This window comes from Oreochromis aureus, linkage group 5 (assembly GCF_013358895.1).
Source record: "Oreochromis aureus strain Israel breed Guangdong linkage group 5, ZZ_aureus, whole genome shotgun sequence".
Classification (NCBI taxonomy): domain Eukaryota; kingdom Metazoa; phylum Chordata; class Actinopteri; order Cichliformes; family Cichlidae; genus Oreochromis; species Oreochromis aureus.
Genome location: NC_052946.1, coordinates 27,380,272 through 27,398,773, shown reverse-complemented (window position 1 = coordinate 27,398,773; position 18,502 = coordinate 27,380,272). Strand labels below are relative to the sequence as shown.

At 36.9% G+C, this 18,502-nt stretch overlaps 1 protein-coding gene across 2 annotated transcripts; it reads left to right on the top strand.

Moving 5' to 3' along the window:
• Positions 1-50: 50 nt before the first annotated feature.
• LOC116317135 (boLa class II histocompatibility antigen, DQB*0101 beta chain-like) lies at positions 51-17,651 on the top strand. Of its 2 annotated transcripts, none has more exons than XM_039611993.1 (4): positions 51-122; positions 15,004-15,294; positions 16,032-16,310; positions 16,450-17,651. In XM_039611993.1, the coding sequence occupies exons 2-4, from the start codon at positions 15,033-15,035 to the stop codon at positions 16,587-16,589; spliced, it is 681 nt and encodes a 226-aa protein (XP_039467927.1). In that variant the 5' UTR covers positions 51-122; positions 15,004-15,032; the 3' UTR covers positions 16,590-17,651. The 2 variants fall into 2 exon arrangements, with proteins under 2 accessions (XP_039467927.1, XP_039467926.1); XM_039611992.1 differs by lacking the exon at positions 51-122 and adding an exon at positions 12,989-13,071.
• The last annotated feature ends 851 nt before the right edge of the window (positions 17,652-18,502 follow it).

Genomic DNA, 18,502 nt, shown 5'->3' with positions numbered 1-18,502 from the left:
AAACACAGTGTGTAACAGGTTGCTGGTGAATCATTAATCAGTAGCAGGACGTGATGTCGTCTTTGAATAACCGGTTCCCTCTGCCGCTGATCGCTGATAGCTGGTTCAGATATGAAAGAGAGGTAGGTAGCTATGCTTTCACTGCTGTGGCTGTCTCTCTATCTGTCTCTCTCTCTGAGTAACACATATTTTTGGAGGGAAACCCCAAGGGGAGACCGCCTGGACAAGTACACATTTTATTTAGAATGATAACAGTCTCTTGCCATCCAATCAAAAAGAGGGCTGAGACAATTGCACAAAATTTCAAACTTAAAATTCTGAAATAAACAGTAATATATGTTCACATAGTTTTCAGAATTTTGTAGTGTAAAATAAACTTTTGCCGTGAAGCAGCAAAGCAAATCCAATTGATATACTGTCTGATTCAGGCTGCCTCTGCCAGTGTGGTAACCTCCTGTGACGATTGCAGCAGTTGAACTTCGGCCTACTTTACTCGATGATGTAAGTTCAGGGTTCAGTGTTGCCAGAACTGTGTGTGACGTGGGCTCCTTGGCTGGCCTCCTTTTTATTGGCTGTCAGGCGAAGGCTCGCCTTTGTGGGATCAATGATGGGTCACTGGAACATGCGCATGTGCGCAGTTCAGAGGCACTGCTGAATAAAGTCAGCGACACTTAACGATAAGAGGTAAAAGCGCATGTTGGAGATAAGCTCAAGGCATTTGTAAAAGTTGTAGCAACAGTTAAAGAAGTAATAAAGGCATATGTTTCAGCATAATTTTAATGACTGTCCAATTGCCACATGACAGAATGGCAGCTCTCCATGAGCTGGAGGGTTTGCTTCATTCTGCTGCTTAATACGCTGGTATGCTGCATGTCTTTAGGAATAAACTGCATTTTAATGCAACCTCTTTTTCAAGTTGAGTTTACTTTTGCGTTTTAGTAACAAAAAGAGGTTTGAAAACATATGATCAAAACCAGAGTTGCACAAATGAATGCAAATTAAATTAAATTATTCAAAGGTCAAAGGTCATTATTTGTGAAGGAAGGGAACAAATCTGAAAAATTATGAAATCTCTAAAAAGCAACTGTGACTGTGTAACATGTGGGATATGGGAGAAGCTTTGTTTTGTTAATAATAATAATATATATTTTTAAAGTATTGAATATTCTAGTCCATTAGTAATTTTTCAGCTAAGGTTTTCTAATATTTCATTAAAGTGTGGTAAACAATGCAAAATGGACGGATCACAAATTAAAGAAAAATCATTGATATACTTTTACTTTTACTTATTACTTATACATGTGGCAGAAATTTCAAATGATGAGGAACTATAGCAGCTTGTTTCAAACAGAGGATGATCTGAGGGGCTGCAGTAAATTATACAAAACAGCATAAACATATAAATTTGGAAATGATAGGTCCCATTCAAATTAAGGGATGTGGGAAAGTATCAGCAAAGGTCCACTACAAGTACAGTTTCTGGAACTGATTTCTCCAAATCAAATTTCAGTGAGCCCTCATTCCCTATGGATGAGGGCACTATTGTCCTGCAAAAGACCACTCCCATCAGTATAGATTTGTTTGTAAATGTTATTACTCAGAACCATTTTGCACTGATTTGCACAGTTCCTTTCCTGTAAGGCAGGGGTGTCAAACATAAACTGAGATCTACTGTTAAAATTGCACTTCTTTATATTATTTAAAGACATCTCAGATTAAATATGTAGTTAAACACTGACAGAAAGTAGAGTTTCACTCAGCTTGATTATTCTGAATCCAAAATGAATGATGTTAAAATGACTCAATGGCACGTAGGACAACTTTGTACAACAGGTCTCATTATCCTCATTGCCAGCCAGGGGTGAGATTTGGAAAAATATCGCATTTTTACTTTAACTTAATATAGTCTATGAATTATAACAAAATTTTAGCCTGAAGTAGAAAAACAACATTTCTGAAATGTCTGCATCTGTATTAGATTGACTAACAAAAAGCACCAGAAGGCTCTACAGTAACTGTGCTACAGTTCAAAAGGGTAGCAGTTGGTAGGCAATGATATAGCCTGGTCACAGTACAGGGACAAGCTTAATAACAGTGACAATTAGACTGGCTTGGATTGTTTGCAGTGTACACAGATTCAGCTTGTATAAGTGTGCAGTCTCATAGGAGTCTAATCCTGTGAATAATTAATAACAGCCTATGAGTCTAAAGCTTGTAAAACCACCTTTAGCACCAATGATTGGAAGTAATAATTTTCTTCATGACCTTAGCAGTCTCTCACATCACTGAGTTCTGAAGTTAGTGGGCATTCATTTTTGCACGGCTCTTTTAAGGTCCTGACACAGCTTTGTGTTTTAGATTTGCTGGTCTTCTTCGGATTGTTGTCTTCCTTAAACATTAGCTGTTGGACAGATGGTCTCAGATTTGATTTTCTTCAATACTTTGGCGTGTAGTGGAGTTCATGGTTGACTCAATGACCACAAGGGCTATGATTCCTATGTAGTATGGCAACAGATCTTGTCCCAATCTTCACCCTTTCACCACCATACTGACAGATGCTGGTGGTGATACGCTAATATGCTATTATTTTTGCAGCTGTGCATTATGTCCAAACCTCTCCACTTTGATCCAAAAGATATTGTTCCAGAACCTTTGCAAACTGCAGATTGGTAATACATTTAAACAATATGTATTTGTTTAATATTTGTTAATTTGTAATATTATGAACGTTAACGTGACCTGTAAGGTTTGAGGTGTAGCTCTTGGGTTTTTTGCAGTTTGACCATTAAGCATTGCACCATCTGACCTTGATCAGTTAATCAAGCACATTTGATTAGCTCTACAGACCCTATAGAGTCCTGTGAAAAATTATTGCAACAATTTGTTAAACTAGTAAAGCAAATATAATTGTACTTGTACTGGTAGTAGCACTAGTATTAACCTACTTTACTCCTACAGAAGGAGTACCATCATCGTTGATAGGAAAAGGCAAGTAGTAGTGGTTATAGAAATTGTAGCTAAACTTAGTACCTGTTGTAGTACTGATAGGAGTGGAGTGCTACTTTTAGTGTAGATATTGTCTCTAAATATAACTGAATGCATGATAGTGTTGCAATTAAGGGGGGATATTTTCCTGAACATGGTTTGTAGAGCCAATTGGACAAATGTTAATACAACTGATCACTCCTGAATCTGACTTGAGCAGTTATATAGAAACAGGAGTAACAGGAGTAACCTCACACGGGGTCAGACTGAAGGCTGGAGACAAGAAGCTGTAATAAAAAGGAAACTCCTCGACAATGGCCCTTAAAGTTGTGTAACACCTGCAGCTCAAGTGTTTCATGAACAATATGTTCAGTTATTCAATGAACTGTCAGCTGACATAAAACATAAATACCCAGAGGATCTTCAACCTGCCCGCTAAACTTTAATGATGCTCATATTATCAGCACAGCTCAAACCGAATGGAATCTGAACAAAACTGCAGCAACAGGATGTAAGTGAATGGAAGCTAATATTGTCAGATCTTAACAAAACTACATTTTGAAATAATTAAACACAACTCTACTGCACAATATGTGTCTCCTGAGTATTTGTTAACATGTTCATGCTGCGAACTTTAAAAAATGATAATGCGTCAGAGCTGCTTTCAGCTTGTGCTACACGCTCTAAGAGGTCAAGAAAATCATTTAATGCTGCTTTAACATAATGCAAACAAACATTCATGCATCTTATCTTTTGTATGTGAACAGATGACTGACACATCACTTTTTAGGATGATAAGTTGTTACCTTGCAACGGGAGCAAAAACTAGTTCATTTACACATCAAGAAATCAATGAGGAACCTGATCGTTCATTTGAAGTGATTTGGGTTTGGGGCTAAATGTTTTCCAGGTCCCTTGTATATATTTGGCTCCTTCTCCATGTTTTTTTCATGGAAAGTGCCAGATGCTTGCAGTGGGTGATAGGTACTGCTGCAGGCCTGCAAGTTTGGCATCTTTTATTTCAAAGCTATGGTGTTGTCTGTGTAGAGTTTGGCTTTGTCTTGCTAAAAGCTCACCTTTACAGAAAAATATGTCATCTGGATTTTTTAAAGCAGTTATTGCTTCAAAATATCTCTCTATATAATTTTGTATTAATGGGACCTCCACAGATGTGGAAGTTACCCATACCACCTGTACTAATACACTTCCATATCATCACAGATGCTGGCTTTTCAACTGTGTGCTGGTAACAAGCTTGATGAGCCCTCACCTCATTAGCTCAGAGGACATGGTGTCAAAAATAACTTCAGATTTTGATTGCTCAGAATAATTTTACCCTTTTCCAAGTCCATTCGGACTGAGCTCAGACCCAGAGTAGATGGCAGCTTTGCTGGATCGTGTCTATATATGTATTTTTCTTTGCATGGTAGACTTAACTTGCATTTTAGGGCATAGTGACAAGCTGCTCGGGAGACATGTGAAGACATGTGGTCTTCACATGTCTTCCTGAACCCATTGCAGTGCTTTCCTTAACTATTTAGTCTGTCAAATAATTTTTAAATATAAGATTTAAATCTTCATTCTATTTCAAACAGTATCCAGAATTATTTTTTCTTGAGGGGAAGGTCCCAGCTCTTGGGGCAAATGTGACCTCAGAATTTATCTTTGAGGAAAAATTCTCAATACAATAAACAATAGTTTAGTGTAAACTGAAGATGTCCTTTAATACACTACAGATCCCAGCCTACCTAAGAGGGCAAAGCTTTCTAAAGCTTTTATCTCCTGATGTTGAATGTTACTATAGATACAGGGATACCTTTACTGTCAAAATAGTCATAAAAACTGCTATTTGTTTCTCACTGATTATGAAGCACTTCATTGAACACATTAGTCAAACAAGTCTAATTAACCGATATATGTATATAAATACTCAAATTTTTAGACAGATTAATTTTAAATACTGCAGAGTGGAATATCATCAATGGAAACTGCCACAGTGAGATGAGAAAAGCTTCAGGCAACAGCCATTTATGATTCGTGACTAGCTGCTTCCAACACATCGAGGTAAACTTTACCATTAACAGCTTGGCTCAAGATGATTAATCCCTTCATTATGAAAGAAAAAAAAACCCCTCTGTATCTGGCTGGTCTAGGTTTCCAGCATTTAATAGCTACGAGTGGTGCTGCACTGACATTTATAGACTGTCACAATTCACCACTGGCTTATACAGTGACAACCATGGTAGGTTTAAGTGACCAATGTGAGTGCAATACCTTTGTAGTGTTATATACATATAAATATATATATGTATATATATATATATATATATATATATATAGATAGATAGATAGATAGATAGATAGATAGATAGATAGAGAGAGAGAGAGAGAAAGAGAGAGAGAGAGAGAGAAGCAGTCTGTTTATGAGCTTTCTGGGACAAAAACACTGATAGTGCTGCACCGACTGTATTCATCAATAACAGCGACTTGGTGAACAGCTGACACTGTTATTTTTCAGAGGTCTCTGTGTGTCTCTGACCAGTGCCTGTACAATGTTTTAAATAAATAAGAGACCTTTATTTTTCCAACTCATTTCCTCACCTTGCGTAATAAATGCATGTTCAGCAGATCACTGTTTCACTTTACAGTACCCGGTTTCTGTTTTTGCTCAAATTAAAAGCCAGCAACAAAACTAAGGTGGAAAGGATGAAAAGGCTGTGATTGTGGAAAATTTCTTCAAAACCTCAAATGTTTTGTGCCACTATCAGCATGAGGTGGCTGGGTTGTTTACGAGTGCAGACATCAATGTCTTTGAGCTATTATGTCATCATCTATGCAACAAGCGTATACAGTGTATATATCATGGAAACATTCACTAACAGGGTTGTGTTAAATTGGCACAAACAGATATGTTATCTCCAGTTTTGCCTGTGGTGTGGTTGGCAGCATGCTAACTGGTGAAGACAGTCAACACCTCATATCAGAGATCCTGCTCACATTTGCCATGTGTTCTACCAAAATGAGAGACTGCAGGTTATTTAGGTGCTTTTCTTCTATTAGCAAAGATCTACACTAACAAAGCAAAAAAATAAATAAATAAATAAATTTCCCAGTTTTTAACTCTAGCCCTGCAGTAGACTGAAGACAACTGAGAGGCCTCCAACCTGCTTGCAACCCCGAATAAGACAAAGGGTTAGAAAGCAGATGGCTGGCTGGTTTAACTCTGTACTGCCAAATCCTATAGCATATCTAGAGCTAATATATGTCACTGAGTGGTGAGAGAATGAAAGTGATTGAATAGTTTTATCTGTAAAGAAATAAGGTCCAGATAAGGCAGGATGGGTTTATGAGCTACAGACAGCTAATCAGTTGAAAAGACCAGTGACTTAAAGATCAAATAAATTACCTTCTGATGGCTGGACACTGCAGCATTACTGCAGGAATAGCAAATGAGCTAAAAAGAGAAAATGAACAAAAACTGCAAAGACCAAGTGAAAAAGGTGAGTTTTCCTAATAAACATAGCTTACAAAAAGACACATTTACATAGTATTACTACTCGTCCTGCAGTACAGATATCAGAAGTATTTAGCTGAAATCAGGTACCAGGTAGAACGACCTTCCCATTGATTGCTGGGAATGATGTTTGTATATTTCTGGTGATCAACAAAATGTCTTTTCTGTCTTTTCACCAAAGAGACTACAAAAAAAATACATAATAAATACTTTGTAAAACGCAAGAAAGACCTTTGCAAGTTAAAATTTCTAAAAGGATCTGTTGGGTGGCATGTGTCAAAGGTGTTTTTGATCAGAGTGTCAGAGCGTCACCAGAGTGACAGCAGCCAATAGAAAACAGACTGAAATGTGTCATTCAGGCTCGGTCTGAACTGTTCAGTGCGTGAGTCGAACTCTACAGCAAACAGCAGCTGCATCAGAGGAGGTTAAAGTACCAAGTGCACTGACGTAAAGCCACACACCTGATAGCACTGGGGGTCTTTGTTGAGAAAACGCTATTTGTCAAAGGTGCAGTAATGAGTGACAACAGAGAAAACTTTGGAAAAAATATTCAAATTAAACGGTCATTTCCAGGTATAGAGAAAAGGCCTTCTGTAATGCCCCCTGTGTGACTTTGTATTACTTCTATGAATTTGTAGTGAGGGTGTCAAGCATACTGGCCTCAGACCAGAATCAAGCAGCTACAGGGTTGACTTCAGCCCACTGGATGGCTTAGCAAAGTGGGACACATAGTGCGAGAAGTCATTAATAGTGGAAGTGACTGGAAAGTTAGGTCTATATCTTGGTATAATGTTCAAATTATTCCAAAGCAATCAAAATGTGAAGATTTTGTGCCTTGGTAGACCCACAGTGACCTGTAAAGTGAAATACAAAGGTAATAATTACTTTTAATTCTTATTACATTTCTCCTGAAGCATTTGAAGCTGTATGTGTCGTGGTCCTGGGTGTCTGACCCAGTATTTTGACCCTGTCCTGGACTTCTGATTTATTTCTTTGGAAATATGAGATACTTATGTTAAAGTTCTTGAGTCCCTTTAAACTTTGTTATTTCTACTTCTTGGTTATTGTTTGATTATGTTAGTTCCTCTTTTCCCTGTCCAGTCTGTCCCAGTCTCATCACTGTCTTGCACAATGTATCCCTTCCTGTCCCCATAATTATCCGTGTTTTATCCTTTTGTCTCCCCCTCTTTCCCATCTCTGTGTCAAGTTTAGTCACTTCCTATTTTATTTTGACAGTTCCTCGTCTTGTGTGAATCACGTTCAGTTTTGTTTCCCCTGTTTTGTCAGTTAGATTTTGTTCAGCTGTGTTCCCAGGTGTGTTCACACTGCCCACAATTCCCTCCTGTGTATTTATTATCTGCGTCTCTTTCAGTTCTTTGTAGTCTCCACTCAGATGGTGTGTGAATGGCTGTCTATTAAGCCTCAAGTCAGTTTTGATATTTTGATATTACATCACCATTTCAAAAATTAAATGTTGTCCTTACATACTTTAATATTTATTTTGATTTTATAGTAAACTGCTATTAGGGTCATTTAATTGTTGCATTTTCTTTCCGCTGTTAGGCTTTGAATCTTTCCTCCTTGATGGTGTGGTGGATGCCAAGAGCTGATGCTGCTTATTTTTGGTGTCTCCTTTCAGAATCAGGCTGTGTAATACTAACTGTGTTAGTGCAGATGGTTGCATGTGGCTCCTGCGCTGTCTCCCTCCATTACTTCTCCACTTCTTCTTACTTTTTTAGACAACACAATACTGCACGGTCAAGCGGCCGCTCACTGAGCTTAACCTTTAGCTGTCTTGTTACAAATTCTGTTAGCAAATATGATTTCCCACTGTATTTCTTTTGTTCTGGTATAAGGCCGGCAGAGTCTGTAATTGCAGAAAGGAGAAAAAAAAACATTTTGCCTTCTCAAAAGGTAAAAGAGATGATTGTTGCAGTACTGTAAATTTAGTTGCAGTGATGACAAAAAGGTGATTTGTTTGATTAGAAATCTCCCACTTTGTGATTTTAGCTGTCTTATAAGTTCATGACTTTGAATGATAAGTTCATTCAAACTCACAATCAGAAAAATCACCATGATTTTTTTATATTGTTTAATTTTCATCTTAGAAATTTCCAGTTAACCTAATCCCACTAACTGCGTGTCTTTGTACTACGGGAGGAAGCCTGGAGTACCCGGAGAGAACCCACACAGACACAGGGAGAACATGCAAACTCCCAAAAGTTAGTAAAAACAAATAATTTACTAACAGTCAGCATGTCTTTGTAATGAAGTATTGGAAATAGATTTCAAATCAAATCAAATCAAATCAAAATGTATTTATATAGCACATATTAAAACAACAATGTTGACCATAGTGCTTCACAGTCAGTAAAAGCATGAGACAGTTAAAACAAACAATAAAACAGGACAACAAACAATAGGTAACAACACAACAAGCTAGAACAGCCAACTTAGAATCAAAAGCCAAAGTAAAAAGATAAGTTTTAAGACGTGATTTAAAAGACTGGATAGACTCGGCAGTACAAATATGAACAGGGAGGTTATTCCAGAGTCTAGGTGCCACGGTTGCAAAGGCCCGGTCACCTCTCGACTTCATTCGAGACCTAGGTTGTGCTAGGAGCATGTGATTGGACGATCTAAGTGCTCTGATTTGGTGTCTGCAGTGAATATTTGGTGCACATAATGAATATTTGGTCCATATAATGACATATATTAGAACCATATAAGGACATTGCATTAGTAATGTGAAATCTAATTTTTTTTTTTAATGTAAATTTGAAAACCTGATGTGGATGAGTCAAAATAATGCGCTCCACCAATGACTCATTGGTCTAGAATTCAAAAGTGGAAAATATTAATGAACACAAACCAAAAGCCTGCATATGACAGTGGACAGATAAAGAACAAGCATCAATAGATTATAAGGTTGCAACTATTTTAAGGACTCATATGAAACTGCATTAAATGCTGATCTGCTTTCTTAATTGTGCCATGTCCAATCTCTTGATGGTTTATGGAGTAGTTTCTGATAACTGTTCTTGTACTCTAGAGTTTGGTGAACTTTGTATCATCAAAACAGAGCTTTACACTAGACAGGCAATCAGCATACCCACATTCAAGAAGTATATATTTTAGCTCTAGTATATATAGAACTGAACTTAAAGCAGTATATATTTTAATATACTGCAAGTTTAGTATTCTATATATACAAAAAGAGTACAGTTTTAAACAGCTGAAGTAAGCCAAACCTTTGCACTGAGGAAGCATTATGCTCCTTGTTATTTTTAGGATTCACTAAAACGTGTGAGATGTGTATACTGAGATGAAGGGCTTCTTAGTCAAAGTCAGAATGCAAAAACTGAGCCCTGATGCATAAAGCGCAAAAGAGAGAGCCAAAACCATGAGCTAAATAAAAAGTTGGTCTCACTGTTTGAAAGGTCAGCAGTGACATCTGGTGGCCTTAAATAGGAGTTGCACATTTTAAGAGAATCACTGGTTTTAGTCAATGGATAAAAAGAGGCTTGCATAACTAATAAAAAGAGTCATTTCTTCAGAACAGTGAGCCTAAATAAAGTCACTACCTCATATCACAGATTTACACTCTCATTGTTTTCCAATAGATCAATATCTCTGTTTTCAGTGAGTATGAATTTCATTTGTAGACCTATAGACCTGTTATTGTATCGAAAGACTGCAGAATTCATTTGCAGCATTTGTTTTTGCTCTGCTCAAGCAGAGATCCAATACAGAGACTAACCAGACATGTACCTCGGAGCAGGTAGATATTGAGGGAACTTTTATTTTACTTTTTATGGGGATGAATCTTCTATTGGGGATGAAAACAGCAGGAGGTTAGTATAGTGGCAGCGAATATCTAAAGGTGAACACTCCATGATATCTCAAAAACTGTAAGAGGAGAAAAATAAGAAATAAGAGAATCCTACAGATCCATGTCCTTGTTTTTCCAAGTGACGAGTAATTCATTTGGAAAAAAATCCTACTTCAATCCACTTGCTTGGTGAAGACTGGGAAGGTATCTTAGATAGTGAGGAGTCTTTAACTTACAGGTAAAGTTCCAGCTAAGAAAAGCAGTTAAGTAGCAGGTAAGCAGTGTTGGTCAAGTTACTTGAAAAAAGGTAATTAGTTACTTTATTACTTAGTTACTTTTAAAAAACATGATACACAACCTGAATACTTAATAAAGCAATAAACCTTTCAGCACAATTCTATTTTTTCTGCACAATCCATCATATAAAATGTAATCAAATGAAAAAGTCTCTTTTTAAAACTTGTTTTATTAGTTTTAATCTTTTAACTTTATGCTCATTGCATCAAGCAAAAATTAAATTGTATGCAACAGTCTTTGATTTGAAGAAATTTGTTTAACATTTAAACCTATTTTCTGCATATTCCAGCATATAAAATACTTTTTTGTGTTTACACTCACTCTTTCAAATAGATACAAGTAAAAAACAGTAAAAAATAAATAAAATCAAAGATTCAGCGGCACTGAGTCCTGTCGCTCTTAAATCTATTTTCACCTGTTTAGCAGGAGTGGGGCCGTTGGAGGTTTGCCCAGTGGAATTGGATGTGGTAGCCACAATAGTCATGTCAGTGGGGGGATCGGGGGGGTTTTTCTGTGAATTTCACATACTCGTGGCAGCGTGCTAGGTGCTTGCTCAGATTTGAAGTTTTTGTCACTTTTTATGGAATCAAACTCAAAGTAATGTTAGTACTTCCAAGCTTTAAACGCCGCATGGTCGCACTCTCTCCCGTACTCCATATTATCCATTGCTGATCTACACGTGTCCCTTGCTCTCACCAACGTCACGACACACACGAGTGCCATAAGACACTCTCACAAACAAAATCACGGTTTTGTAATGCAGTAATGCAGCGTGCTTATGGGAAAGTAACATTAATCTGATTACTTTTTTGCAATAGTAATCTCTTACTTTACTCGTTATTGAAAAAGGTAATCGGATTACAGTAACACGTTACTTTTAACTCATTACTACCCATCTTTGCAGGTAAGCATCCTTAATTTTTCTACAGAATGTAGTTTTCTTTAGATTTTCCTTTTCCCTAAATCCATACATCTCATACATCACCAGCAATACATTCTAGAAACTACCAGAGACGGGAAACTGGAGTACCAACAGAAGTTAAACATGAGTTGAACTCAGGTTAATTATCAATACAGGAATGACAACAATCTGTTGGAAAGCCAGTCCTTAAATCCACAGTGCTAGTGAGAAGATGAGCGACAGGCGTGGCAGCTTACCCGAGGATGTTGCAGGAGCCAAGAGGAGGCGAGACTCCTGCACTCACCGACACACTTCTTCCCACTGGTAAGAGCAAGAAGGAGGAAAAGAGACTGGGCATGCCCAATCCACGCAGTGTCAGAAAATGGCAAAAATGCTCAACCTGACTTATATGACATAATTGTTTTATTAAACCAAGACAACCGAAATCCAAGGATCTTTAATATCCTGTCATCAGACCACAGAATACTCAAACATAAAAAGTTATTCTAGTTTATGAAATGACTCCTGAAAATGTCTTAAATTTCATTTCATTTTATTTTGTTTCACACATGGTACAACAGTAAATTATTGCTTACACACAAACCTTCCTTTCAGTTAAAATAACACTGCATCAATGCATGAAAAGGAGAAAATATCTTTCACAATGAGACAAATTCAAATGATTTGTTGAATTATTTACTCAATTTAAAGCAACACAGTATTTAGACAAAGATGGAACAAACTAATGAAGGTATCAGAGGCTTTTTTCAACCACATTTGAAAGTCCACATTTACACGCTTCTGCCAATTTATCCTCTTTTCTCTTTAGTGTTGGTTGATAATGTGTGTGACATCAGTATGCATAGTGCGAAAGAAATGCTGAAAACTGAAGTAAAGAAAGAAGAGTCAAACTATAAGTGACTACACATACACAGCTGAGGCCAAGATCTTTTCACCATTTCTGTGTAGTTTGAGAGAGAAAAAGAGGAACCAGTCTTTCTTTCAGCTTGACAGCTGTGGCTTTCACATTCTTGTTAGTGTTAATTACAGCTGCTGTGAGAAGTCAGCCTGTTTTTCATGATCTGGATTTTTTTTTCACTTGTTCATTATGAGTTTATGATCATGAGTCAGTGACTGTTTGAGGTCAACAAAGAATCCTTGTGAGTGTCTAAACACAACGTTACAGTTTATAGCAGGTAAAAATGGAAAAAAAATTAATACAAAGACATTTTGCAAAAGGGTTGTTTACATTTATTTTCCTCAGTAGGTTGTTTCATTTGTGAAAGTTTTTTAAAACGCTTTTACTGTTGCAAATCATCGGTGTATAAACAGATTTTAAGGAAAAATGCCTGGAATAATAGATAATGAAACGGCACCAGGTTCAGAGTGAACTGAAAGTGTAAGTGTATCTGAAAGAAAACAGTCGTTCGCAAACGCCACAGCAGTTGGTTTAAAAACCAGCAACAGGGGTGCCTCATTCTGGTTTCAGCATGAACCGCTTCAAGTACTTGCTTCTGTGTTTCTTCTCTTTATTTGTAGTTGGTGAGTATTTTTGCTATTTACATGAAGCACCTTCTGTAAGGTACATTTTCAAAAGTTACTATATACTACGGGGTATAGTATATAGTACAAGGTTATGACTGTACTGCACTTTATATGCGAACCTTAATATGACCACAAAGTCCAGTGTTTACACAGTGCTGGTGTACATGCTGTGCTTTGTGTCATACGTCTTTTACGTTCACACAGTGGATTTATTTGAATGGACGCAGACTATAAATTTCAGTCATGTGGCTCTGTGATCACAAACGTTGTTATCACGATTCGTAACACCAGCACAAGACAGTGTTTCTGCTCAGTTCACGCTCCCCATTTAGATGTTTGAATTTGGGGAACTGAAACAATCTAAATCCAAATCGAATTGACTCTAGTCTAAGTAAATACGTCAACTTTTATACACTGGCCACAAGATTTTTACATGAAGTCTCATTAGTTTGCAGTGTTTTCTTCAGTAATGTTGTCAAAAGGCAGTTTGAAAAACTTTAGTTTCAGGTTTACCACTTATAGTGTTTCAGATTGATTTAGCTAATGCTACATTCACATCAGTGACCTCACATGTTCTGTCTATTTTCCTCTACGCAACATTAACCAATTACGTCCTTCTCTTTCCACCCAGTCTGCGTCCATTCTTGTCTATAGTCTCGTTACCTCCCGCCTTGACTATTGTAATTCTCTCTTGCATGGTCTCCCCCTAAAATCCCTCCATAAGCTTCAACTGGTTCAAAACTCTGCTGTCAGAATCCCCTCCTACCAGCACATCATCCCTATCCTTCAGGAACTTCATTGGCTCCCTGTAAAATTCCTAATAGTGTACAAGCTTCTCCTGCTCTCCTTCAAGGCCCTTCATAACCTTCCTCCTCCCTTCCTTCCTGACCTGTTAAGCACTACCTCTTCTGCCCACTCACTTCAGTCTTCTTCTGCTATCTAGCTGGCTTTGCCTTCTTTATGTATTTCAGGGCTATGCGAAGCAGAGCTTTCAGCTGCTCTGCCTGTGGAACTTTCTACCCCCACATATAAAAAACATTGGTTCTCTCCCCCGTTTTAAATCTCAACTCAAAACCTGAATTGAGATTTAAAATGTGGGAGAGAACCCAAAAATCTGTTCATATCTGCACATTCACTGTGAACTTATTGTTTATTTGATCTTGTGTTTAATTTTATTTATTTTTTTATTGTTCTTCGTTTTGTCATTGTTCTATGTGTTTTATTCTATTGTTAAGTGTCCTTAGGTTTCTTGAAAGGTGCTTTTAAATAAAATGTATTATTATTATTATTATTATTATTAGTAGTAGTAGTAGTAGTAGTAGTAGTAGTAGTAGTAGTATCATTACTATTAAAAAGAAGCTGTCTCCGCAGCTCACACATTTTGCAAAGCCACACAGAAGGCCAGATCTGACACTTTGTGTTGTCTGTGGCAAAGTCAGGGGCTGATTGACGGGCTTTCCTGTTCTTATCTACAGGAATTCATAAAATGAAGAAACAGATACCGTCACGATGTTTACACAAAAGAAGTTTCAATGTGAACATTTTCAAAATGATCAAGTGACTCCGCCTGCAAATTCAAAACTCATTCATTACCAGAGAGCAAGCTTTAGTTCCTTTTATACTGGCAAAAAAATCTAAATCTGATTGATGAAAATATTACACTGAACAGAGTGTGACCTGGACTTACTTGTCTAACCCAGTGGGACAATACCTGAGCATATGAGTGAAAAGCAACTTTTGAATCTGCTTTCCAAGAGCACAGCTGCACAAGCTCCCTGATGTGAAAGGAGGCCTTATCTTTTCTAAATGTGAGGAAGCACTCTTTTGGCTGGAAGCTTTGCTGAGGGTTGAACTTCTTGAAAGTGCAATTAGGTCACAGAAAGACAAATCGGTGTCAATTTTTGATTAACCTTTTCTTTTCCTTTTTAGATTGCTCCATTAATGGAGACGGCTACTTCATGTTTGCTGATTTTTGGTGTGCTGTGCACTCCAGAGATCGGGAGGAAGTGGAGTATCTGATCGACTGGTATTTTAACAAAGAGTTTACGATGCAGTACAACAGCACAGTCGGCAAGTGGACGGGCCTCACTCCGGCTGGATTAATCACAGCATCTCGGTTTAATGAAGACAGCGCTGACATTCTGCAGAGAAAAGTGGAGAAACAGCTGATATGTGTCAATAATGTTGATGCAATATTCAACATAACTGTGGAAAACATGGGTGAATGTTCAAATACTAGATGCATGCGTTGCTATCAGTACAGGGAATATTATATATATAGAATACAAACATTTTCTTCCAAATATGTAAAAGAAAAAATCATGCAATGTGTTACAGTGTTTAATGACAGGAATTACTATGATAAAGCACTAAACCAAAACACTTGAACAATCTTAAACTTTCCTTTTTTGAAATGACCTTTTCTTTATTATAGGAAGTAAACATATTACTCCTTCCTGTATGTAAAAGGGCTAAATTACCAAACAAATGATCCCAAATTACAGTGCAAGGATCCATTTATGTAGTTTATCATCTTAAAGCAGCACAACAAATATGGGTGTAATAACCCTCCTATTTTACAATCATTATTGTAACAGTAGTACAGCAATTATACTCTAACATTTCAACTGAAGAGCAACACCCCAAACCATGAACAGGACTATAAATGATAGCACGAGCCTAAAACTAAACACTTCCATTAGTACTTTGTGATTTGCTTGGCTGTGATTCTCCCTTAATACCTTTATTTCAAGTACCTGATAAAAATGTTCAATTTTTCTTTTTTTGCATTTAAAAAAAGAATTAAGTGCATTTTCAAAGACTATTGGTTTAGATTTAATTGTTTCATGGCAATTTTAAATTAAATCAAACTAGGCATCACATTGCAACATTGTAAGAATCACTGGTTTACAGAAGGATGAATTTCATAATTAAAGCTGTTGACCTCCTGATTTCAGCTGCGCCCAGCATGACTCTCCAGGAGGGAGACCACACTTCCAGCCATGACACAATACTCGTGTGCAGCGTTTATGACTTCTACCCCAAACACATCCTTGTGACTTGGTACCTGAATGGACAGGAAGTGACTGAGGGTGTGACCATAAGTGAAGTGATGACAGATGGAGACTGGACCTATCAGGTTCACTCTTATCTGGAGTACACACCTATCCCAAAGGACAGAGTCACCTGTACGGTAGAGCATATTAGCCTAAAGGAGCCCAAGAGTTCTTACTGGGGTGAGGACAGACAAGATCATTTTAATCAAAATGCTGTTGATAAATTCAATCATTCTACACATTGATAGTGTTCTTTTTTATATATATAAGCTCTGCATTATCAATCATTATGAATATGTGTCCTTGTGTTTTGTTGCAGATTCTTCCTTGAAACAGTCCGACAGGAGTTTTCTAACTGGAGGACTTTGTGCTTTGCTCTTGGGAGCATTAATTTTGTCTTTGGGGCTGATCTATTACAGAAGAAAAACCTCTGATCCAACATTTTCAAATACTCTATAAACTAAATCTACATATAACGATTTAAAAAAACAAAGGGAAAATTAAAATCTCGCCTTTTTTTAACTTTATTGCAGATATGTTATTACAGAGTTTTTTTGTTTTGTTTTGCTTTGTGTTTTTTTATTTCTTGTGTGCAGCGCTCTGATGCATTTTTAAGGTAAGTTAAAAAAAATTTAAAAAAAATAAAGTAAAGATATTATAAGTGACTTAAAAGTATCCTTACTACCCTTAATAGTTATATGTTATGAAATGAATTTTTTTTCATTACACACTGAATGATTTTGTGTTATAAAATACACCCCAATTTAATCACAGTCCATTTACATTTTTTTTCTTTGCAATTTGAACTTTCTGTGAAAAAAATGTATGTTTAGGTACAACTTTCAAAGCACAAGAACAGATCTCTTTGTTTGTTTCGTTAGTGTTTTCCGTGTAGCTTCACAAACACTGACATTATATCACATTTAAGGGTTGATTATAAATGCATTTGCAAGATGGGCATAGCTTCTGAGCCTGGAGTGTCTGAAAACTGCATTATTTTTAATGAACAGTAGGGGGCAGTCTATCAGTACAGGAAAAAGAATCTAATTTTGTCTTCCTCAAAGGTAAGACAGATGATTATTGCAGTAAAAAATGATTGCATATTTAGATGCCTGACTGTTTTAAAGTCGCAACCAAAGGCATCACTGTGATGCTTTCCCCAAAATTGCATAGCGTATCCCGAGTTTAAAGAATGTTGACATTAATTCAGAAAAATTGCCTCCACAATATGAATGAATCAAATAACATCTAATCAGTCTATGATGCTGAGCCATTTTCACAAAATCACTGACTGTCAAACTCCAGCAGTCTGCTGTTGATGTCAAGATTTGCAACAGCGTTTTGTTGTCTTGGGATTTGCATTATTTTCTATTAAATATTAAATAGGATTTAATTATTAAATTTGAACGGCTGTACAAATAGAGTTAAGTCGGTCATTGATTTAAGTCGAGCATGTTAAACTCTTTGTATTGTTACATTACATATCTGGATCACCTGAAGAGAAAAATATGTGACTGAGAATACTACACATATTAATTTAATTAAAGAAAATACATTACAATATTGTTGTAAATGCTTTGTTTATATGTGTAAGTTCTGAATTCATTCATTGAAATTGATAATTAATCTATAAATATTACACTGAAAGCAGTGATAAATAATAAATACTGTAACAGATTAATTGTAACTGCCAGCTTGACCCTACTGGTAGCAACAATGTAACTGTAGCACAACCGCACACCTACTACAGTCGCAGTGTCTTTATATATGTACTGCATGGCACTGACATTCACTGACATTCTTTTGTCGACTTCCTCATATACTACCACACGTTCCTCTTTTGTCAAGCTATCACATGCTTTCTTAAGATCCCAAAGACACAATGCAGTTCTCCAAACAAACAGCAGTAGGTTCATTCTTTTTTCCCATGAATCCATGTTGCTGTTTGTTTATTGGCAGCTTCTCTCTTAAGCTAGTTTCAACAATTCTTGCCCATATTTTCATGGGATGGGTGAAGAACTTAATGCATCAGTAGTTACTACAGCTTTAGGCATATCCTTTTTTGTTTGTTTGTTTGTTTCATCTGTACCACTAAACTTCTTCTCCACCACTAAACTTTTTGAAATTGTGTTGAACAATCTAGTTAACCACACTTTCCTAAATCTCTCCATACATCCACAGGTACATCCTATGGACCAACCACTTTTCCACTCTTCATAGCTGCCCTCCATATCTTCTGCATTTCCTCATTCACTGTCTTTACTCCATCAAATCTCCTCTTCCTCTCATTTTATTCATTCATCAGCTCCTCAAAGTACCCCTTTCCTCAACTCAAAATGTTTCTCACTTGTTAGTACAGTCCCATCTCTATC